At 40.4% G+C, this 25,086-nt stretch overlaps 1 protein-coding gene and 1 pseudogene across 1 annotated transcript in view; both read right to left on the bottom strand.

Moving 5' to 3' along the window:
• LOC128474981 (uncharacterized) overlaps nt 1–25,086 on the bottom strand; it is a 164,057-nt gene that overhangs the window by 19,013 nt on the left and 119,958 nt on the right. Inside the window, exons 9-10 of the mRNA XM_053457435.1 lie at nt 17,668–17,746; nt 3,562–3,609 (exon numbers count right to left, since the gene is read on the bottom strand). Of these exons, the coding sequence (XP_053313410.1) occupies nt 3,562–3,609; nt 17,668–17,746 (127 nt within the window). The remainder of the gene's footprint in view (nt 1–3,561; nt 3,610–17,667; nt 17,747–25,086) is intronic.
• LOC128481134 (uncharacterized) lies at nt 16,926–17,104 on the bottom strand (annotated as a pseudogene).

Genomic DNA, 25,086 nt, shown 5'->3' with positions numbered 1-25,086 from the left:
CATCGTACTCGCGGAACATACATAGCTAACATCGATATAGTGATGGGAGCGAGGCAGTAAGTCTCTGACTCTGTCCATGGCAGCAGTACGGATAATCCGTATGTAGTCACGTTTGGAAAGCTAAGACTGAAGTGGCACATGTGTTTTGATATTAGTCCTTGTGTCTCTTTTAATGAAGAAAATTCGATAATCCTAAACAGAATTAGGCAATAAGAAGTAAGTGAAGTGCTTAAAAGACTATATTCTTACATCTGAACTGAGATGTAGGAGGTTGACACAACTTGGCCGCACATATTGTAGATATGTGTAGATAACAAAGAACACCAGCCACATTCTCCCTCTAACAGTTGGTGGCTGTACATGAATACACACACTAACACAGCATCTATGCCATAGGGTATATTTTTGTACATTAATATCCATCAAGGCTTATTTTATTACCCCCTCACCCCACCATCCACAGGCTGTTGGAATAGGGGGTCCTGGGGGAATTTATGAATTGCACTTTTGTCTTTTTGTCAATGAATGCAATGTATTTTTGGAGCCAGTGGTGGACAGGAGTATATATACAAAAACTCCTGGGCAATTAGAGGTTATTTTAAAATCTACTGTTCCACAGGTATGGATAGAATTGTATTTTTGTGATTCTTAAAAATAATTTTAATAATAAACACTTTCACCTTAAGTCAATAGATGTCCCCTGTTTCAGCTTATTTAATTTATGTGTTTTTTTTAATGGACGATTATACTTAAATTTATATGTTGCAGGAGGAGGACTATATGTCTTTCTCTTTCATGAGTTTGAGGCAAGGACATAAATGTCTTAAAGTAGCAAAATTTAAAGTCACAGGTGCTTGCAAACTCACATATTAATAAATGTTAGCATGGGAGGGCATGAATCACCAGATTTCTTAATGAATGGATCCAAATGAGAATAGTCAGAGGGGAATTTCTCAGTTCAAGTTAAAAATACCCAGATAGCTCCATACCTGGGAACTCTCAGGGTTTGCCCCTAAATCTCAGGGTTTTTGCCCAAATCTTGGGCTCTCAGGGTGTATGCAAGTAACTCTATTACTGTAAGTGCATCTTTAAATAATGACAAGTCAAGGTTTCCATGAGGACTGGTTTTAGAGCCATTTGCTTGATACCTTTGGCGAGTCGCTACATAGAATCTTGATAGAAACAGGCTATTAAAGGGTTAATAATATTTCAAGACTCTCAGGGTTGGCCCATATAGAAAATTCCCAGGTATGACGGGCCAACTGTGGCGGGCTGGAGGGGATCTCTAAACGCAGAATACAAGAATCCTGAAGTGGACGGACTACAGCAGCAGTACCACATACTAGACAGGTTTAGCTAATAAAGCCCTTAATTTATAGTCTATGTATAGTAAAGGAAGAAAGTTTATTAAACAGAGCACAAACTTTGATCTTGATTTCCTCTGTAACCTGACCTGCTTAGGCATGTTTTACATAAATTATGGCCTGCCCTTTAACTACCATCTTGTTGTTATGCAGTCTCATCAACAGGAATATGTTCAATTAGTTATTTATGAGGAATGCAGGCAAAGGCCAGAGATAAACGGAATTATTTAACCCCTTATCTATCAGTTTATGTGCCCAGGAAAAAAAAATGTTTATATCCATATGACTTTCTGGAAGAAAAGCAAAGCTCTTGAGAAACATCAGACGCTCAATCAAACGAACATAATATTTTATACTGCGCTATTATCTACACTGGTCGCTGATCAAAAGTTCATTTGCTTTTATATACTTCATTAAATTATTTTCACAGTACACAGTTCAACTTGAATGTCCAGAGCTGGTCAGCATGCTCCAGGTTCCTCAACATGTCTTGATAGATGACGGTCTTTTTATTCCTTTCTTCGTATGTTATTTATATAACCAAGGAAAGATTTAATTGCCGGGGCTTATTCTTTAAGCTTGCCATATTTAATTATGTCATTTTGTTTTTAGAACCACCCATATTTCTAATGTGTAAATTATTGCTAGTAAATTATAATTAGGTGGATTTTTTCCCCCTATGTACTAAAGTCTTTTTTTTTGCCAGCAGTGTGATTGGCTATCCTCTCAATGACATCATTAATGATTTTCCAGGGGCCTGCCAACCAGGAAGTGGTGGACCACACACATTGCTCCATGAAATTAAAGTTGACCGTGCAGAACGGACAGCTGAAACCGCATTACACACATGGCTGGCATTCAGAGAATTTAAATATCTTAAAGCAGTATGTGTTTCACAGAGAATGGACGGCAAACCGTCATTCAGATTGTATTCACAATCAGCCTTTTAAATAAATACAACAAAAAGAAAGTTTTTCAAAGATTCCAAAAGTGCAAGACAATTCTCTTCTACATCAATCCCAAGACATCCAGGCTTCATAAGTGAATGCAGATCACGGCCAATGACAAAAAAATTGCTACTAACCATACGTTAGAAACTTACTGACTATAAAACTTTTTTTTTTTATTGTCTGTCAAATTTATTAAGGTGTCTGAAAAAAATTTAGTAAATAAAATTCAGAGTCTTCATTAAGATAACAAATTTGCAATGGAGCTAACATTTTAATGGCAGAATAAATATGGGAATAAATTATTTTTAACTATTTTTCTTTTCTATTAGTACTGGTAATTAGCATTATAAGTAGTTAATCTTTTTTTTTCTTTAATATGATAGGAAGGAGGGCCAATGTTGAAACAGACAGCTAGGACAGGTGTAAAGTTGTAAGCAGCTTAACAGAAGTGACCGGCAAACTAAAAAAATAGAAGCAGTTAAGAATTTACATGGGGCAAAGTGGTAAAGTACTTGGATGCCTTTCCTCTAAGGGGTTAAGTATAAAAAGTCATTCTGTTGCGGACTGGTAAAAGTGGTGCAATCACCATAGCAACCAATGGAACATTTCTGTCGATTGTTCCACCTGTGCCAGAATGGTTCTTTAATATACGTATATTTTGGTTTTAACCATAGTTGCTTATGAAAACTCTCTGGGTCTGACAAAGAGATTCTGCCCCCTTCACCCAGCGGCCACACAATGAAAATGTCACTCAGGACACTCAGGAGGAGGCTCGCTCTTGCACTCACAGTCCTTACTGCACAACAAGGGTCAATGGGTGTATAAATCCGGTATGTACATTTCTGTACATGTCTGAAATTTCCCAAAGTTGGCTACCTGGAACTCCCTCTTCATTCAGAGACAGGTCTAGCAGTGTGCATAAAGACACAGATAGTTCTAGTTACTCTTTAGCAGGAAGGGACAGGGCACAAACAAATGATGCTTTCATGCCCATAGATTCAAAAAACTGCTCAGGGTACTTGGGGAAGCTGTGCTTTCCCCAGAGTCTCTGGGTAAACTTGGCAAATTCCAAGGTGTGCTAAAGGGTGTCATTCTTGTACCATAGGGTGCATTAAAATCAATGTCTACCTGCTTATTTACAGTGAGCATTGCAATTCCCCATGTAAGTGCTCAGTACAAGTTTTGAAATTCAGGAAAGCTTAATATAGACATACTAGCAAATAATTATAACAAAACACTGTAAATACCTTGCTCCTTTCCCTGCCAGGGTCATACGTCCCAGACCATGTTGCGACCTAAAATAAAAAAAAGTCAAAACGCGCTTAATAAACAAGAATATCAAACATGTCAAATTTGGTGATTGGATAACCATAACCTGTTTTTCATGCAGTCAGGACACCTTCTTTTATTACCGGTATATACAATACGGAAATGTTTTCAGCAATTGGAATCCTCTTTCATTGGGTTTCAGCTCCAAATATGAAGAACCCTGATACATTACACATGGTTATGAACAAGTGTGGACAAGCAATTCCATCTTTAAAAATATCATTAAAACAATAAAAGAATGAACACAAGACACAAACAGTTCTATCACATCAAGTTTGTTCTTTTTTAATTATTATTTTTGTATTTGCCTTTAAAATGCTTTAAATGGGTTGTCTCTTGGAGCCAGCAGATAAGAAGGCTGATTGCAAGGGGGCTAAGTCGTTGCGTCACAAGAATGGCAGAAAAAGTTAGGCTCACAGAAACCCAGAATTATGGTTAATTTTAAACATCTTGAGTTAGACAACCACTGCCTGCATTGTAAAAGCCATTGGTGAAAAGGCTTCACTGTACCTTTAACACTGCTACTGTTTCAAAAAAGAAAGGCAACTAATGTATTTTCCATGAGAACCAAAGAAGTGCAAGAACAGCTGTTGGCAGCCCCCCCCATGTGCTTTTGAAACATTTGACTTGTGGTTTCTCCTGGTGGTTTGAGTCATTTGTGGTTTGTTTTATCAAAAGTCCAGCAGCTAGCTTGCAGGCAGTAGTAAAGGTAGTATTTTGTTGTGGCGTATGATGTGGGTGATCTATTCTGTTTGCCCTGCACTTTGATGCCCCTTTCAGTAGTTTGTCTACATGCGGAGGGAGATCCATGTTTGCGATAAGTGGCATGTGTCCAGCCCTACAGCACATGCTATCAATCACACCAAACTGGTAAGCTGGAAAACTCTGCAGTGTCTTTGCTAACTTGTAACTAAGTTTTAGCACTTAGGCAAAGGGCCTTCTAAACTACTAGTAATAGTAACTAATACTGAGGCAGTTTGTTTTTACAAAGGTAGGTGTATTTACCAATATCGGCAATGAGAGCCTTGTTACAGAGCTCAAGATCTCTCAACCACACTCAGAAAGCAATTTGGAAATGCAACGCCTATTCTCTAAGGCAATTATTCAGGGTTGCACTGGCCTACAGGGATACTGGATTTTTCATATTTAATTGCCTCCACTGGTAGTCAGCTACCTCCTCAGAGTAACCGGCAACCTCAGAAATTAATGACTGACCAGGGTCACGTGTTTTTACTCTTGCGTGTCTAGCAGCAGCAGGCAGCATCACTAGAGACAGCCTGTACGTATGATAGGTAACCCGCTTAACATTAAAATGACTAAGTGTGACTGAGAGTGGTCTGGGTGTGTGAGTTTGCGTTAGTATTGGAAATCTGAGAATTTTACTGCTTTCATTCCATGGTTATGAAATCATGGAAGTGCTCTATATGGGAGCTGGGGTAGGTTGGCAGTACTAGCCATGTATTAGATATGGCTACTTTATTTTACGCAGCAAAGCGGTCAGGAGCCACTTCCCCAAAACAAGTCTGCTATGGAGTCTACGTAATCAGCTGTAATATTCTGATTATTATATACTGGTTTATAAAGCGCCACAGGAATGTATAACGTGTAAACAGGGCATATCAGGTCGATTTATGTCACTTAAAAATGTAGTAAGGCATACGTTCCGAAATGAACCAGCCACAGCTGCGAGCCTAGCATCTTACCGTCCTTGTGCTCAGTCTTCCAGTCTCTTTGGCCTGACATTACGTGAGGCAAAGCAGACTGTGAAAGGATTAATATGCAGACCTGCTGCATCGCAGGGCCGATCTATGCATTGCACGACCGGATCACTGCTTCAGTTTTACAAATGCAATCTCCGTGAAATCTCAAGCTTCATGTTAGAGTGTATCCAAAGCCATGTCCTATTTATTGGTGTTGTCTGTGCCTGATTTTTTATGCTCCATAATACCCTCAGTAAACAAAATTAAATATCTGCTAATGAGGGTACGCCAGAAAACCCATTGGATACAGTTACTGTCACAGGTTAGGCAGCTTAAAATAGCTATCATTGGAACTGCAAAACGCATATTATTATCAGTTGATTCTGTATTTACGGTTAAATACAGACACTTTTCTAGCACTCAAGGGTTAACTGTGCAAATAATAATAGTATATGAAGATCACACTTCGAATCCAAACACATCAAAGGTTTAGTTAAAAGTTTAATTAATTTAAGTTCAGCTGCATAGTTGAAATGAATGCATTAAATTTATATCATAAGGCAGCAGGAATACACGGAATCCCACCCGAGGTCTGGAAGTATGGGAGCCTAGCACTATACACGAATCTGTTCTCAGACAGCTCCAAGAGAAATGTTAGGAGCAAAACAAGGGATTGTATGTGACGTTTGTTGACTTCACCAAACCGTTTGACACGGTGAGCAGGTATGTGGCAAATCATGGAATGCTGGGATGTCCCCCAAAGTTTCTCAATGTGATAATTCAGCTACACAAAGATCAACGTGGCCATGTCAGATACAACAACGTCTCACAACCCTTCCCAATAGGAAATGGCGTAAAACAAGGCTGCGTTCTTGGACTAACTCTCTTTAAAATCTTTTTCAGCTTGATGCTTTAAAGGGCTACTGTAGACCTTGATGAAGAGGACGGCAGGACGGCTTTTTACATCCGATACCACACCGATGGCTGGTTATTTAACCTGGGGTGACTAAGGACCCACACTAAGACAGTGGACCAACTCACCAGAGAGCTGCTCTTTGCTGACGACGTTTCCCTTGTTTTCCACAATGAGACAGCCCTACAGCAAATAATGCCCTATTTATGGAGACTGCTGAGCTCTTTGGGTTAGATTTCAGCATGAAAAAAGACAGAAGTCCTCCATCAGCCGGCACCTCATGAGGATTACCATCCCCCTCGTATTACCATTGGAGAATTAGAGCTGAAGACAGTCCATCAGTTCAGCTATCTTGGGAGCACCATCTTCTCAGACGCCAAGATTGACAAAGTTTGGCAGACTATATAAGAGAGTTTGGAGAAACAAGCATCTGAAGAGAGGTACAAAGTTGCCATACTGACTACTCTCCTGTACAGCTGTGAATCACGGGTTATCATCATCACCTGCGACTCCTGCTTTGTCTCCGCAAAATTCTTAACATCCATTAAAATTATTTCATCACCAACATCAAAGTTGCCCTTTGGGCAGGGCATGTCTCCAGGATGGAAGATCATCGCCTTCCAAAATTGTGCTGTATGATGAACTCGCCACTGGTCACCGTGACAGGGGAGCACCAAAGAAGAGGTACAAGGACTCTGACGAAATCACTTAGTGCCGGTCACATTGACCATTGCCATTGGTCTGCTCTAGCCTCCAATCGCGAGAGTTGGAGACATACCATTCATTGCACTGTCTCCACTTTTAAGGATGTACGCAGGGCAGATCTTGAAAATAAAAGGAAACAGACCAAGGACTGCAACACTAAGGCATCAAAGTCAGACCAGCATGTCCCCTGCAGTACCCCCTTGCAATTAAAATATGCACTAGTACAACTAGTTGGACTGGCCCTGTTTGAAGAATTTGCACTGACCCAGGGGACAATAATTCCATAAGCCTATTTAGACAACTGTAAAGTGTAGGATATTTTACTGTTTCCCGAATACATCATTTTACACCATTCGTTGCTAAAAATCAAGGGAACACAACTTTACTTTGCTTGACAAGAAATGCGAAAACTGTAAAAAAACTGAAAATTACAGAATTATCCAACCTCTATAATATTCAAAATCAGCTGGATCTAAGAGAAGAAATAACTGTATGTATACCTTAAATGCTCTATAAGCATATATTTTTAATTAACTAGAATTGTGTATATCTATATATCCAAATTGAATAGTTGTACCACTGTGTTATTGCCTGGTATGCTGCATTTCTGACTGTGCTTTAATGGGGATTACTATCTCAATAATCCTTTGATTCCCAGCCTCACTCACTTATAGCCTAATGGTGCTCCACCTCCTCAATCTCTTCAGCCAATGTAAGGTTTTATTTAAAAAAGGTGAATTGCATAGATTTGACTTCATAAGTGATATCCTACTCAGATTTTTTTTTTAAGACCAAGGTGCAATACTCCAATGCCAGAAAAGAAAACAGAAGATATGTCCCCAGATGCTAACTTGAACACAGGGATGTTTAGACCTGGATACACACTGTGGCATTTCCAGTGTCCTAAAGGAAAGAAAGAAGCAAGGAAGGAGAGAAAGACAGAAGGAAAAAAGAAAGGGAGAGGAGAATACACAAAGGGAGAGGCAGAAGAGGGAGACAGAAGAAAGAAGATGGAGAGAGAAGAAAAAAAGTAAACAAAATGAGAGTCAGGAGAGGAAGAAAAAGGAAGAGGAAAGAGAAAATAAGAGGGAGAGAAAAAAGAAAGGAAAAGAGGAAGAAGAAAAAAAGAGGGGGAGAGAGAGAATATGGAAGGACTAGAGGAAAAGAGGGAGACAGAAGAAATAAAGTGAGGGAGAGAGAAAAGAAAGGGGAAGGAGAGAGAAGAATACAATTAAGAACAGGAAAAGGAGAAGAGGCAGAGAGAAGATATGTAGAGATAGAAGAAAGAAGGAGAGATGAGGGATATGGGGCTTAGGGAAAGACATAAGAAAGAGGTAGAGAGTAAGAAGAAAGACTGGTGAAGGAGAGAAGATAAGAGCGTGAGAGAAGAAAGAGCATAGAGAGAGACAGGCATATACGTTAGGTAAAATTGTCTTGACAGATGTCAGCAGTTTTTTCTGCAACTCGATGGACTCACTAGCAGTGTGTTTCAACTACAGAATTTCAGCTACTTTATCAAGTTACTAACACTTGACGTTTAATTAAGATACACCACAGAATTTGTGTCAAATATACAATGGAGAAGAGCATCAATGAGCAAGTGAAAGACATTCACTGTACATTAACCATGCGCATATTAGCCTCAATTGATTGTAAAAGTCTGTTGAGATATGGGCCCTAAATTCATGAAATATAGCCTGACATCATCAAGAGAAGTTAATGCAGTTCTTAATGAGCCATACACCCAATCATTCCCCAAATGGGACCAGCAAGAATAGAACACATGACCTAAGATTACAGTGCAGGTGTTTTATTTAATATCTGCTTTATGTCACTAGCTACTCTACTAGCCAGATGTGGACTGGCAACTGCATCTGTTTCTGGTAGCCCCGGGCTACAAATCCATTAAACAGAAACAGACCTTCTAGAGACCGTTAGAAGGTTCTGTTTCATTTAGAAAGGCTACGTTGTCTAATTCAGAACATTAGACCATAGGTGATATTTGATATGCAATGGATTGACTAATTAAATCATGTATGTATAGCATTAATATTGATGATGCGGCACACTGTCTGTACATTATCAACAGTTAGCATTGTTAGCATTTATTTATACTCTACCAACAGACTTTGCAGATCTGGTCAATGGGGAGAAATAAAGGAGTAGGTAGAAGAGAGTGGTTTCACCTTTGTCAGCAAGAGTCAGCATCTCCAGCATACACTTAAAATGTTACATTCCCAAACTAAGGTCCTGGCATTCTCCTCCCGTGATAGCAACACAGATAGGGGACCCTGCAGGGTAAAGCCCTGCGAGGACTGTTTTCTTAATCCCACCTGAATTTTTATTTAATCCCGCCCACTCCCGCAACATATGTGTCCAATCCCGCCCGCTCCCGGAAACATCATTCACAAACATTAATACACTCATTCATATACTCACTCCCCCACCCCCTTACCTGAATTGCAGATTTCCCACGCACTCCCACAAGGTTGCCTTCGCATTGCTCGCACACAGCGTCTCTTCTCTTGTCAGAGTCATGTGACGTGACGTAAACTCCGCTAGGTTCCTAGGCGGAACAAGAGAAGAGACTCTGTGTGCGAGCAACGCGAAGGCAGCCTGCAGGAGTGCGTGGGATTACTGGGACCCGCAGGTACATTGTCTGACCACCCGCTCCCGTCTGCAACACCCGAAAAACTGCCCCCACCGGAAAGGTTTTTGACGCGTCCTGTGGGACCTGCTGGACCCACAACCCGATGCAGTCATCTACTGCAGGGTCTCTGACAAATGCCTGTAAGTTATCACATAGGGTGTGATCAGAAACGAATGGCTGCAAAATGTGTAATATGCAGGGAGTGTATTAACAGTAAAAAGAGAAGAAAGAGAGAAGAAACATTCTCTCTATTCAAAAAAACACAAAAAACAAATTAAAAGTCATAAAACCAGTGCAAAAATTGAAATATGTATGGATATGGTTATTAAAGCCCTAGTTGTCCTGAAAGAATAATATATATTTGTGTGGGGTAAGCTAAATAGGAGGGAAATTGGACCTAAATAAATACATATTGAAAAAGGGGAAATCTGCTCTTGTCATGTAGTGTAAAATAGTCCTGAAGGAGTTAAAATATAACTAGTTATTTCTTTCTGAAGATTTGCAACTCCTCTGACACTATCATTATGAGGATGAGCTGAGACACTGCACTTGGATAAATGCACAGTGTGAGACTTTTTCATCGCCACGCACATTCAATAAAGCATGACCTTGTTGCTTAACAAAGGACCTCACATTTAATAATAATAATAATTATTATTATAACCCGGAAGGGAGAAGCTGTGATTTAATGAATAATGGTCTTTTACAGATCATCGCTCAAGTGGGATTGTATCAAAGTAGACAAATCTTTGTCTGTATCTTAATGAATAAACAGCAATATAAAGATTGTGAAAACATGATAAACTGTCCCATGATCATAAGAAGCATTTTGATTGTAAAGCTGTGTGCACTACATCATATTTTTCCCAGGTGCGGGGCTAATCACACATGGGGCAGGGTTAGAGTGCATTTTGTGAGAGATAATGTGGGCAGGTATCGGGAAGTGGGCGTGGAATAGCCTGCATATAAGCAGAGGGTGGGTGTGGCCACATTCCTCTGCCCAGGGAATGAAGAAACTGACCCAGAGACCAGGGGAAGCAGGGCTTCACCCAGAGACTCCGTGTCCAGCCCAGAGAGTTCTCGGACATGAATATGGTATATTCTACACCACTAGATTGTAAGCTCTTTTTAGCAGGGTCCACCTCATCTTTTGATTCTGCACGTACAAACTGTTATGTGATACACTGCTTGTTATGCCCTGTCTACCCATTTTGCGGTGCTGCTGAATGTGTCGACGGTAAATAAATCAATAAGTAATAATATTGTCTACAGAAACAGCATGAAATGGGTGCTACATAAAACGGTGTAAGCAAAATATATTATTTTTCTTCTACATGCCTTACACTATTACATAAATAGCTAACGAAATGTCGCAAAATCCCACAAAAAGCGCTTTCTAGTCACACCCCTAAGCAGACCCTCTAAGAAGAATGCATCCCCTGAACCATTGGAAGGTTTGGTAAAGCAGAAAACTAGATTAAAGTCTGTGCCACATTGATTATTTATAAATACGCTTTAAGCGTTATACAATTCGTATATACTGCGCTATGCAAACATTTCGCAATGGGTAGACGCTTTTGTTTCATTAGTGTGGTTAGGAGTGAGGCTAAGGGATGGGAATTTACCAAGACTTGTTATGACATAATGCGATTTATGTAGCTGAATAAGGAATTTTATTTTATTCACGCAAGTTAATATCTAAATCCATTTCCTGCTGTTTCTATAGAAGAGTGATACGTTTGTACCCAGTATACATCCTGAGCTCCCAGAAAAAAGGGACATCAGGAGAGGAAAGAGGGAATTGAGTCCCAGAGAAGCACTTTGGAGATATGCGGTATATCTACCTATTTATTCTCCCCCTCTCCTTTCCTCTTTCTACTATATATATATATACACACACACACGTTGCTACGTATGTGTGTATTATAATGTTATCGCATTCCCATCATTTAGAACTGCGACAGAGACGCCGGAGTGATATTTGCATCGGAAACCTCACGGAAAACCCGAGGTATGTAGGATGACGGTAACCACAGGATGGGGGCAGCAGAACAGCAGCCAGGCAACGGTCGCCGCAGGCAGCTCTCTAACAGCCGTTCCAGAAAGCCATAACACTGCTGGAAAGAATGGCCCCTGACAGAGGGCTGACTCAGCGGGAGGTAGTGGTTTATGTAATCCACGGCAATCCATTATTACAAAGGAGCTTTCACAAACTCCTGAGCACTGGGCACAGCTAAGGTTATTGATTAAAGAGACAGCGGAAGCGCAGACAAAGGGAGGAGGGAAGGCGAGCGAGGCCCTCATCCATTAAGGGATGCGGCTTTCCACCAATTAGAAACAGAAAAATCATTACTCAGCAGCCATCAACGACCTATAGGCAGCAATGAAGCGCAAACACTTAATTTATCTCCCCCTCCACACCTCCTCCCGACGACAGGCACCTCTTAGGAAATCCAATGACAGCTATTAGGGATGCTTCTACATACAGATTAGAACACGCAATCTGGCAGGCGGCGGAATTTTCATCTCGCACTCCCGGCCATGCTTGAACCTCAGGGGATGAAAAAAAAATGCTGCCGTGCACACGTGCAAGCGTTACAATTTTTATTTCCATCTCTTGATGATTTCAAGGGAGAGGTGTTAAGAAAAAAAAAAGCAAATACATTTTTTTCCACCTTAGTTCTTGCATTTTTTTTTTAACACACCCTGGGATTTATGAAGCAATCTTCTGGGAAGCACCTCTAATAGAGATATCAGCTTTCAAAGAGCAAAATGATTGAGATTTGGAATGCAATACCTCAAAGTGCTAATCTTTGTCAGTGAAGCTTTTTGTCTGAAGTATAGCAGAGCACTAAAGGGAAAAAAGCAGTAAACAGAGCAGTGGTACGGAATATTAAAGGTGTTCAAGCAGTAACAATAAGTCTCATTCACAGACTCGGAGACCTTAAAGGAACATACATGGAGTCAGGGCCCTGTTAACAGAGGCTAATAGTGTAATGACTTTTTTTTCCCCAAAATACACGTGGAATCTAAAAAATAAGCTTAATAGTAAATCAGAATTTCGCCTACAATAATAGGATAATTTTGCCTATAAAGCCACAATTTAGATGTGTACAGGTACAATGACCCAATGTTTTCTTATGAATGAAAGCGTAAAAAGTAAATGAAATTGAGGTTGTAGATTTTGGTAAATTCAGCGATTTGTTTGAATCCCTGAAAACGAAGCCAGACCCACCAATCAGACAAAACCAATCTATCATCAGCCGCATCTCTGCGGACATAACGCAGCTGGAACCTCCACCAAAGTGGCTGTGCTTGTGGTGACGTTCTCTCCAATCGAGGGAGAGGACATCACCTAAAGCGCTGTCATTTTGCCCTCACTGTGAACAGGAGAATACCTGGATTAGGGTAGAATTAATTGCATTTTGGGGTAAATGCCTTCCAAGCCTTACAGAGAGATCAAAACACTGTCCCAGAGACAAAGCATTGAACTGTCACAACTGAAGCCTCCAGGGCAAATCAAGAGTACCCAGACGTGACCATATGATTGGGTGGATGAGGTGGTTAGACTACCAAGTACTTTAATATGAATGCATGTTATTTAGTTATTAAACTTTTGGTTATTTGATAGTAACCCCATATTTCTGTTTAAACACAACAAGGTCTATTGCGACAGCATCCTTTCCTGTTATAAATTAACCCATGGCAAGAATTAATTAACTGTGATCTGCATCAGAAGCTATTCAAAACCTTCTTAAATGTCTCTTAAGGATTCTCATTAAGCATCAAATCATTTATATGACCCAATCTTTAAAGATGTTTGTTTAACCATGTGCTCCCCCGACAAAACGCCTCTGATCACCTGTTAATATCGCACTTGTTAAATAGTTTTCTAGATGGTTTTATAACCAGTAACACACATTGTTAAAAAGCTGAATAGTATCCTTATATGCACCACATATGCTCAATGTGTTACATTGTTTAATTAGGCACACTTCTGGGTATTAGGAACATTTTACAGCCTAGATTGTTTTCAGATCAAATTTTTGCAGTAGCACAACGCCATGAACCTTGTAAAGCTATCATTTAGACCCTGGACATTCCAAGATATAAATGTGCAAATCTGAGTCATAAACTTCATACATGACTGTACACTCCTGATATGCCTTGGAATGAAGATAAGAGTGTTTTGGGGGGTAAATATGGTACGGACAGATGTTTGGGGCAGAATGGAACAGGCAGGCTGGGGGGGAATACCACAAGCAGGCTGTTTGGGGGGCAGAAATGGCACAGGGAGGCTGTTTGGGGCCAGAATGGTAAAGACAGACTGTTTAGGGGCACAAATGCCACAAGCAGGCTGTTTTGGAGGCACAGAGAGGAGGGGCCAGATGACACAAACAAGCTGCTTGAGGGACCATATGGCACAGACATGCTGTTTGGGAGCAAAGATGGCTCTGTCAGACATGTTGCTTGTGAAGTTGGGGATCGGGGGTCTGTTCCCCAGGTACATATTTGGGCTTTTTAACACTTTTGTCTGCTGTGATTTTCATAATAATAATGTGATACAGGTTGTCCTTTATCCGAAAAATCTCCTATCCGAAATGAACCTGAAATTCCTCCTAAGACTTCATTAACAATCCACCAAAGGGGATTTCTATCATATGTTTCAGCTGAAGTAACATTTCTACGGCACTAGTCTGTTCCTCAAGATAACCGTTGCATCTGTCTGTTCCAGGAGGACTCTGCTTGAAATATTTATGCAGTGGGTGGCCAGGATTCTGCAAAGGAACTTACTTAAATTGCAGTGATTATACCACAGCAGTAGCACAAACGATAGCACAAACAGCACAGAGATGCCAAAGTATAACCAGGGGATGAGGGGTATTGTCCAAGCTACAGCCTAGAACCTCAAAATAAAGTGATTATCAGAGATCCAGAATATGGTGCTGCAGGAGACACCAGGTTCTGAGGTTTGAATGGCGAACAGGGTTCTACTGCCCCCAGACCTAGACATTAGACAAAATTAGGACCAAGCCCATCTAGTCTAGAATTTCACAACTTAAGTAAAAGGTACATAACTTGCATATACAGGGTGCTGCAACCATTTGCCATAATTGATATATCATAACAACGTTAAATGTTATCAATCACCTATTCAACAGAAGATACTAGTGACTGCAACTATGTTGCGGGGAAAAACACAGGGGATATTGAAAATCATTCTCAAAACTCAAACGAAGATTGACATTGCTTGATGATTTTATTGACACGTGCTCCTAAGGTTCATACTTTTTAATACGCCACTATACTAACACCTTCATATACTGAAAAGGTAGCTAAATCGAGGGGACAGTTCAGTACACTCTATGGTAAGAGGTGAAAAGAACAGTGTGGTTGCATGCCTCCTCCCATTTGTTATTAGGCCACTAAAACCACTAGGTCACACCAGACTCTTACTGAGCACCAGGAGATGATCTCCCTGAAACCAAACTGGAGACATTGATTCATAACTGGATTTGCTATAATGGTAAGTGTATTGTATATGACTTACAACAGCATTTAATGTAGTTCTAACAAGTACAGCTTGGAGTCAAGACAAGAGAGAGGTTCTACGATAAAAAGTTTGATGACATAAAATAACACAGCTTCTTGTACATAAAAGAAAAAACAAAACCATACATTATGTCCCTCTAACTGTCATTTCAACTTTAAATGGGGTTTCCTTCTACGTACTGACAAACCAATAAATTCTTACATTTTAAACTGAACCAGCCGTTCCAGGGGCGATAGCTGGACTGATTTTTGGGAATATTTTTGTGTAGAAGCTGTAGTCGAAGTGCAAGCCGAATTTAAAAAAGGATCTAATGAATCTCTCCAGCACTAATTTGTGGCCCAGGGAAAGCTACCAATTACCAAAATTAAAAATGTGATGCATAAAACAAAATTTTAAAATGGCTACTGGTTGCATGGGAGTGTCAGGGCACACTAAATAGGGTGCATGGCACCCCGTAACCGAGGAGTCCAGCAAAATCATATAAGATGAAGTATATGGATAATTATGTGAGCTGCATGGATAACCGGAGAGGGTGAGAGTTGAGTGAGTATGTGTGTATATATGTTTAATTGTGTGTGTATATGTTGTATGATGTTAGCATGTGTGAGTGTAAGCGTGTGTTGGCAGGGCTGAAACTATTTAAACAACTGGCACCTTTCACAAGGTGCTCAGTTGTTGTTTAGAATGTCTGGCTGCAACTTGGTGTCTATTGTTCCTTATGCTGGAGGTGCTGATATATAGATATGTTATATATTAGTGGTTAGAAGATGCATATCATTGCTCATTTACTGTAATGGAAGTCTAACCACTTGGGCAGCTGGTGTATGGGAGCAGATAAACATTCTCTGAGCAACTAACAGCCATCTTAGAATTCGCTGATATCTCCTGCAGTCAAGTTGATGTCAAGTGTTATGCAACTGCAAATGTGAGTGCCAAGTTAGTAAATAGATTTAGTGAATAGATCTCAAAGTGAAGTCAAACTGCTGTGCTTCAAAGCTGGGGGGGGGGTTAATTCACCTAAATATGCCAAACTGGAAATGTGTAATATGCATAAAATAATAAAATAAAGCATTTTAGAAAATATCCTTAATGAATAAGGATATATATATAATACAACGTATAAGACCAACTTATTATATATATATATATATATATATATATATATATATATATATAATTATATAATAAGTAAACGGATAGAAATGTTTAATTATTTCATAATACTGTCATATTAAAAGAAACTATATGTAACATTGTCATATATATAGAGATATATTTAATATGACGTTAACAGAACAACAGAAAATGCTTTTGAGGATCCCAAATTGCTTTTTTTTTTTTTTTGGAGCCCGAGGTGCGTGCTCCTTTGGTGCTGTTCCATGCTGTGAGGCATCAGAAGCCCAGAATACGATTCTGGGTTCCCACAAGGGGAACACCAGACAAATCCCCCCCCCAGAAGGGGTAAGACCCCTTTTGCCTTCACGGCACTCCCGCTTCACTGCTTCAAAAGAAAACAGTGATCCAAAACATGCTACAAAAATCATAAATCAAAACCGTGAACATGGCCTTGCATGTGAGTCAAGGAAGCCGTGGAATCCAAAACAAATTAATAGGCACACGTGAAAAACGTTGTGAATGTATAAATTAAAAATAAATAAGGGCAGGCCATTTCTGGCCCAGCCAGGTTCAACAATAAAATTCTTAACTCCAAGATCAGAAGGTACAAGGAGAAGAAGGTGCAGGAAGGCCCCAGTGGAAAACGTGCGCTCACCGTGTGCAGCGGCGTGCAATACTGCACACGGTGACTCCAGCATTACAGCCAGGGCAATTTAACACCTCGGGCTCCATGCTTTCCCGGCCCCAAGGCCAGAGGATCTAGTGTTTCCCCCCTTCCCATAGGGTACTACACTTGATCTTAGCCAAAAGGCTGAGAAGCGATGAGGATTTCACGCTGACCAATCATTTTTCTAAAACATATTTTCCCCTTCTCTGAAATTTTAGTTCTTCAGAAATCAACCCCCACAGCACACATCTTACTACTTCAGGCTTCTTGTTTGACTAAAACCATCAAATACATGTGGACTGCTGGGAAGCATTAAGCTATTTCATCAAAATGTTACATTTCCCAGATCTGTAAGCTAAATAAACCGATAAAATAATGTTTACAGATTAAAATAGGCAATGTATAAGTATAAGTATACTATATACATTTTATATATATATATATAGCATCTAACAGATCTCATTGCCTATAAGGTGACTGTTTATATGGCTTTTATATGACAAACAAAAAAAGCACAAGCGATAAGTTAGTTCCAATAAATTCATTTAGTTATGGTAGAAGCTGCGATGGCCACTGCTCCACTTTAAACCCTTTGTTCAACAACTTGAAGGGTTACACCAATGAATAAATAGAGATTGCTTGATGTCTTATAATGGTTATTAGATTCTTAGTACAGTATCACCATGCTGTTCAGCTAGAAGTAAAGAATATTGTATTACCCTCTGCTTTGCAACGGAGATTATCCGGAGGTAACAGAGCATCATCAGGAATATCAAGGTGAATAGTGGAACGTACCATCTGAAATAAAAACAGAAAGGATTTATAATAATTTAACCTTGACAGTAAAAAAATAACTGAAACAGCCAGAACAATACAAGCCTAAAGTGGGTGCCATGGTGGAATATTTCACCTTTCATTCCAAACACATGAATTATCATTAAATATAGCATGGTGTGACCTTTTACAACTGAATAACAATGCATTTTAGAAAAAAACAAGCCAAATGTAATTTATCTGTTCTTCCAATGAGTTTACCTAATTTAATTTTGCTTCCCGGTTTTCACATTTACAGGCAAGGAGATAATGAATACAAGCAGGACACAGATGTAGGTGGGGGTGTACTGGAATACATCAGCCTCCTCGCTCTATTATTTGTTTTACTCCTTTCATTTTAAAGGATTTGCTTGTCTCCTTGAGCCAATCCCATTTTTTGGGGTATCTCTGTTTGGTGTTACATACCCCCTGACATTTGAATTGAAATACGGGACAATAAAGGGGCATATATCAGGATGGCGTGGTCCAGTTACAAAAGCCACGACTGTTCCACCCAGTCGCCCCTGTTTATTTAACGCACGTGCACACTGCATATAATATTATTAGGCTCATGCTTTAGATCGATATTATTGTCGGAGGGAAATGGGAAACTGAAGGAATAAATTGGAACACCAGTCTCAAATCTGAACACCCCTGGTTAATCTTGAATTCATGCGATGCGTCCTGGCATCTTAGTCATTAGGGTCCACAATGTAGAAAAACCACAACATTTCATTCTTGTACCTAGCAACATGGAAAAAGCTGACTAGAAGATCCTGTCCTCTCCTGGGGCCCTGTGCATTGCCTACGTCCGCAGAACTTCCACTTGTAGCAACTGGGTTGTTTTTTTTTTATATAATTATCATAATTTATTCCATTATCAATACCACATTCTGCATTTCTAAATACAGTAGGGACAGGCAACCTTGTGTTTTCATTTTCTGTCATGTAAAAATCTTTTGACTCAGTTTTGACTCGCTTTTTTCTTTTTCTATGTAACTTTGGCACAGTTTTTGCATGAGTGGTGTTATCTCTGTAGCAACCAATAGAATGTTCTTGATCAGAAGGCCCATAGACTCTAGGACTGAACCATATCTGCCATACATTTCACTCCTGGGTTCCAACAGGAACTCATTAGCTATAGTGAAATCCACCTTTCCCAATATATATATATATATATATATATATATATATATATATATATATATATATATATATATATATATTCAATAAAAGCCCATTTATTTGAGTAGGGGTATCATTTCTCGTCATAGACATTTGAAAGCAATATAAAAAAGTTGGCTGTTATAGGCAATTGTACAATAGCAAGGGCACTGTGGAAGGACGGAACACTGTAAGAAACATCAAGTATTAATTGCATGTGGATGTAATTTTAGTGCTTTCTGCGCGCAATGATTTTTATTTTTAATTCAACACTCATTCAAGGACAGCGTAGTAATTAGACAATGCAGAAAAAAATGAGCAATGGTAGACAGCAACTGAATAGATATTGCCTCATGTTTTCTGTTAAAAGCAAGTCTTGGTTCAGTAAATGCCAGCAAGGGAGCTGCTTCCGGCATGTCTCTACGACAAGAATGTATGAAGCTTTATGTCACACACCAGGAGCTCTGTTACAACATCGCAGCATCGTTCTGGATTTCTCAGGGTGTGACCAGATTCATGGGATATAGAAGTCTCATATCTCTGGGGGTCACAGCGAAAGGGCAGAGTCCTGAGGTCACATAGTCTAAGCGCCTCAAACACACTGTAGTCTTACCCTATAAGACATTCCCAATAGGTTCATTACATATTATTATATCTATCACTGTGATCCTTGTGACAATGTTTAACGATAAGTGGTTTAGGAACATCCATCACAACTGATTTAATAACCAGTGGCCTAATCAAAATAGACCATCATCAGAATATAGAGGTTAGCTTACTTAAGGTTAATGCTTCTGTATGTTGCCCATGCCCATTTGTTCCCATGCTGAAGCCAGTGATGACCATTGCACAGAAGAGAGGAAAATGTAAAAGGCGGAGTATAGGGAGGAATTAGGCTCACCACGTCAGCCATGTTTTTCCGGACACATAATTTTCCCATATTGCTGACCAGCAGAACCGCAAGTATATTATTTGTCTGAACACATCCTACAGATATCTTGGGGCTCAGTACAAATCTAAAGTTAAGCATCTTTACCTTGTCCCGCTTCATACTCTTCCCAGCGCCCCATTCTCCTCTCGTTGTCTTGCCTATGCTCCGTCCACTGCCCTCCCATGCTTGCAATTGGGCTACAAGGCCCTGAAGTCCGTAAAGGAGCCATGAGTTATACGTAGGGCCAACAAGGGGGTGTTTGACAGATCAGGGAGGCTGGGCTCCATGGATGTCCGGGCCACATACACTGGGTGTACCCCCCTGATGGTAGCCCTGATGCTGAACTGGGGGAATGGATAGAGAAGTTAAAACCCATGATGCCTGTGAGGCTAAAACCTGTTTAGAATTAAACAAAAGTGTCTATTTTAATGGCAGTAAATATACAGCATGATTTGAAGGAAGGCCAGCTCAGCTATCCTGAACCCTGTAATCCTGAAGTACCCAGGTAAGGCTGGCCTTTAAACTCTTTGATCACTAGGTCCTACTGCAGGAGTAGTCAAATACAGACCCCGAGCCCTTAGTTGACATCCTTCAAAAACATTTGCCAAACACAGCCACACAAACATTTGACTAAACTTACTTTTTACAATAACACAATAATATGTTGATATTTGTCCAGCTGCTAACTTTCCTAGCAGCTTGACCAGTATACACTTACGTTTATGGAAAAACACCAGTATGAAATGGCCTACAGTCTCACCTCTTTTAACAGTGTGGGTGTGTGTTACAAGGTGGGGAGTTTTAATTCCACAAAAGAACGGATCTCTCTGTTCGTGTCAGCGAACTGTAACTATGTTTAGCTCACCAGGGTATGCATAATACAAGATGCAATCATTAAGCAACAGCTGAGCCCCGGCTCAGACCATCTATTACCGACGAACAACAGCTCCCTGCACTACGAACGTGCTCTGCCGCCTCTATCGTGGGCAATTACAACAAGACATCCATGAGAAAATGGCACAATTCGCATTTGTTTTTGACTCTCATACTGTGCCAGCCAAGACAATTTTCTGGTATCGGTGTGCGTACACAACACACATAAAAGCAGTGGTCTTCGAGCATATAAGGCAGCGGTTCTCAACCTGTGGGTCGCAACCCCTTTGGGGGTCGAACGACCCTTTCACAGGGGTCGCCTAAGACCATCGGAAAACGCATATTTCACAATATATATAATTACATAATTTTATAGTTGGGGGTCACCACAACACGAGGAACTCTATTAACCCCTTAACGACAATCCACGTACATGTACGGGGTTGCCGTGCAACGCGATAACGACAATGCCCGTACATGTACGTGGTAACGTTATTTGCCGTTTACCGCGGCGTTTTCGCCGCGATCGGCGGCATCGCGGTTTTCCTGGAAGCCTCACAAGTGAGGCTATCCAGGCAAACCAAAAAAAAAACTTTTGCAACCCTACGATCTCCGCAATTCACGGAGATCGGCGGTTTCAACAACAGACCGGCGATGCAAATCACCGGTCTGTTAAACACGCCCCCGAGCCCGATTCAAATCGGGTAAGAGGCATTCCAGGCTGCTTCTACATTGAGGCATGCCTGCAATGCCCCAGAGGGGGCTTCACAACCTCCCGATCGCTGTGATTCACCGTGAATCACGGTGATCGGTGGGTTAAACGACAGACCAGCGATTCATATCACTGGTCTGTCAATCACGCCCCCCCCCCCCCGAACCAGATGCAAATCTGGTGAAGGGCATTCCAGACTCCCTCTTTGTTGAGGGAAGCCTGCAATGCCCCAGAGGGGGCTTCACAACCCCCCCGATTGCCGTGATTCACAGTGAATCACGGCGATCGGTGGGTTAAACGACAGACCAGTGACTGAAATCACTGGTCTGTCAACCCCCCCCCCCCGAACCCGATGCAAATCGGGTGAGGGGCATTCCAGGCTGCCTCTTCATTGAGGCAAGCCTGCAATGCTCCGGGGGGGGGGGCTTCACAACTTCCCGATCCCCGTGATTCACAGTGAATCACGGCGATCGGTGGGTTAAACCACAGACCAGTGACCTGGTCTGTCAATCACTCACCCCCCATTCCAGCCTGCCTCTTCATTGAGGCAATGACGTTTTTTAACTATACACTGAGGTTGTGTAGCCTCAGAGGGGGCTACACAGCCTCAGTGTATTGTAAAAAAAAAAATAAAAAAAAAATTTAAATTAAAAAAAAAATTAAAAAAAAAATAAAAAAAAATATATATATATATATATATATATATATATATATAGTTACATGTAAAAAAATACACACCTCACAAAGGTGGCCTTTTGCCTCCCAAATAACCCAACAAACCCCTGCATGTGGGGTATCACTGTGCTCAGGAGATGTTACTGAACACATATTGGGGGGGGTGTTTGACAGGGACATATACCAGGAGCGGTAAATTTATATCTGAAGTACAACGTGTGTGAATAAAATACAAAAAAAAATTACTACCATAAAGTTTGACAAAGGCTAGTGGTAGAATTAGTTCATGGAAAGGGTTAAAATACCAGCATTTCAAATACCTTGGGGTGTCTAGTTTTTAAATATATATGGTTTGATGGGGTCAATTGCATTGGCCGGCTTCAAAGATACCCGAAATGGCACATGGGGCAGAATGACTAACTTTGGGGAAAAATTGTTTTGAAATAGCAAAACGCTACCTGTACTTATTGCCCCAAAACGTGCAGAAAAAAGCAAAAAAACATAAAAACATTGGGTATTTCTAAACTCAGGACAAATAGTAGAATCTATGTAGCAGGTTTTATCATTAGTTTTTGCAGATGAGTAAAAGTTTTTTGTTTAAAAAGTGAGAGAAAGTAATTTTTTAACAAAAAATCACCATATTTTATCATTTTTTGTATAGTAAATTAGATGGTATGATAAAAATAATGGTATCTAAAGAAAGTCCTGTTTGTCCTGAAAAAAACAATATATAATATGTGTGGGAGCACGAAATGAGAAAGAAGAAAATCACAGCTAAACAGCAACACTGAAAAATGTTAAAAGAGCCATTGTCCCGCAATATACTACGAGTAAAAACCCCTATTGTCCTTAAGGGGTTAAAGGGTTGCGGCATTAGTAAGATTGAGAACCACTGATAACCTGTGCTAATTGTGGAGTGTATTTGCACATAGGGAAAAAATGAAATGCTTAATCAGTTAGCCTGTTGAGTTCGCCAGAGCCACTCATCAAGCGCTTAGACATTTACTTCCTAGCATCTTAATACTTTTGGTGCCAAATGGCCGCAATAGTATCAGCAGTCGAACGTTGAATGAAGTATAAAAAAATGGGAGTAAAATAAGGTGATGAGGCCAAGGAACATGTTTTGTTTGTTATTGTCCATGAAAAGGTGAGATAAGATGCTTTTTTCATTTTCTAAAAAAGGCTTGCTGCCAGGGATCATCGATGCACAGACTCTCATTCTATAATACTGTACGGCGATTGTAAAAATATAGTGCACAGATAGCCTGGAGCAAGTTTATAATGCTTTTTGTTGGCCCACATGCACTAGCAAAGCTAATATGGGATTCAGTCATTAAGTGCTCAGTGTAGGCTATTTTATAAAAAGGCAATTTAAAATTTTAAAAGTGGTTTTATCACCATGGCAATCAATCAGTTCATGCTGATTTGGACCATTCTGTGGTTGTGTTGATGATAAGACCACTTATACGTCTTTGTCCTTTAACAGAAAAAAACCCACTCGCTCAAACGGTACAGGGCCCGGCAATTAAAACTTGGCAAATTTGCTCTAAGCTGTGAAGTGTAAAGACTATGCAAGCTGGGGTTTATTCACGCTTGGAGTTTAGTTTGTTTCGTGGAGAAAATTCACCAAGCTTAAATCGATTGTAAAGCGATAAATGTGCCTGTGATGCAGAAGGATTCTGATAAGTTCACCACAATTGTCAGATGACACCAGGAAGAACATGGCGACAAGTCAGTAGATATCAGTGGTGCATTAGTCTTAAAAGACCTCTAAGGTCTTAAAAAGCTTATATAATCTTATACTGCGAATAAGTTGGTATCACCATCATCTACAGTTCATGCTATTTGTGGGACCAATCCAGCAATATGTATCCTATACAGAAATTGACATGGAATGGGAATATTACTATAAACCTTTATCTACCCTTATTAAACACCTTATTAAACCTCGTATTTCTTCCTTGCTAATGCTTTAAATGCCTTTCATAACCATAATATCCACCATTGTATATTACTCTTCTGTTTTTTTAGTTTCTTTCCACAGATTCTTCTTGCTTTCTATTCCTCTTTCCCCAATAAATGCCCATAGTGTGTCCCATAAGTAACTTCTTCCACTGACTACATCGCACAGGAGAGGGTTGCATTTCTGGAGATTCAGAGTAGGAAGTGGGGTTCATGCCTCTGCTCCTATTGACCATGGTCAGATTGCCCACTACTCAACTAGACCACTAGCGGATTATCCTCTGTGCTGACAGCAAAAAGCAGTAGGGGAAGCTATGGAGGAACCTTAAGTTTTTTGAACATGGAGCTCCTCATATACTACCAACAATTACTTCTAGGAACATGGTTGCAAGGGTTGTATGTAGAAGAATATCAATAAATTGTCCTCATGACCATCTTATGGATTTTTTTTTTGGAGAGCCCGAGAATCGTGCTCTTTGTCGTCTAATGCAGTGCCAGTGAAAACAAGGTGGTCGGCGATCCAAACTGTGATAGGGCCACAGTGGAGCTGAGTTCCAAAGGAATATGCAGGCCCCTACTTTCCCACCCAGGCTTAAGCCTTGAGGGGGACTGATTTTCTAGGGTCTCCTTCAAGGGAGTGTGGGGGCCAGAAGGCACAATACCACTCCATCCACCAATACCAGACATAGTCTTCAGGGACTCAGCAACCTAATGGTGCTTAACTCATTCAAAATAAAAAAATCACATGTGCACTGAAACCAAAAAAACTAAAGGGTGCAGGTGCTATACGTGCACAGTGAGAAAAAGATGTGCCCCCGCGCACCACTCAAAGTGCCGAATGTCCCAGCGGATCCATGCCAGGGGACACTATAACAGCCAGAGGACCATGTGTTCCCCTCTCTCACAAAAGGAAGATAAGTGGTATAGATGACCAGGTTATAGATTAATGCTCCTCAACATGCATCAGATCTTTATGAGCATGGGACATCAGTGAACAAGAACATAATG

The sequence above is a fragment of the Spea bombifrons genome, chromosome 2 (assembly GCF_027358695.1).
Source record: "Spea bombifrons isolate aSpeBom1 chromosome 2, aSpeBom1.2.pri, whole genome shotgun sequence".
NCBI classification, from domain to species: domain Eukaryota; kingdom Metazoa; phylum Chordata; class Amphibia; order Anura; family Pelobatidae; genus Spea; species Spea bombifrons.
This window is presented reverse-complemented; position numbering and strand designations above follow the sequence as displayed.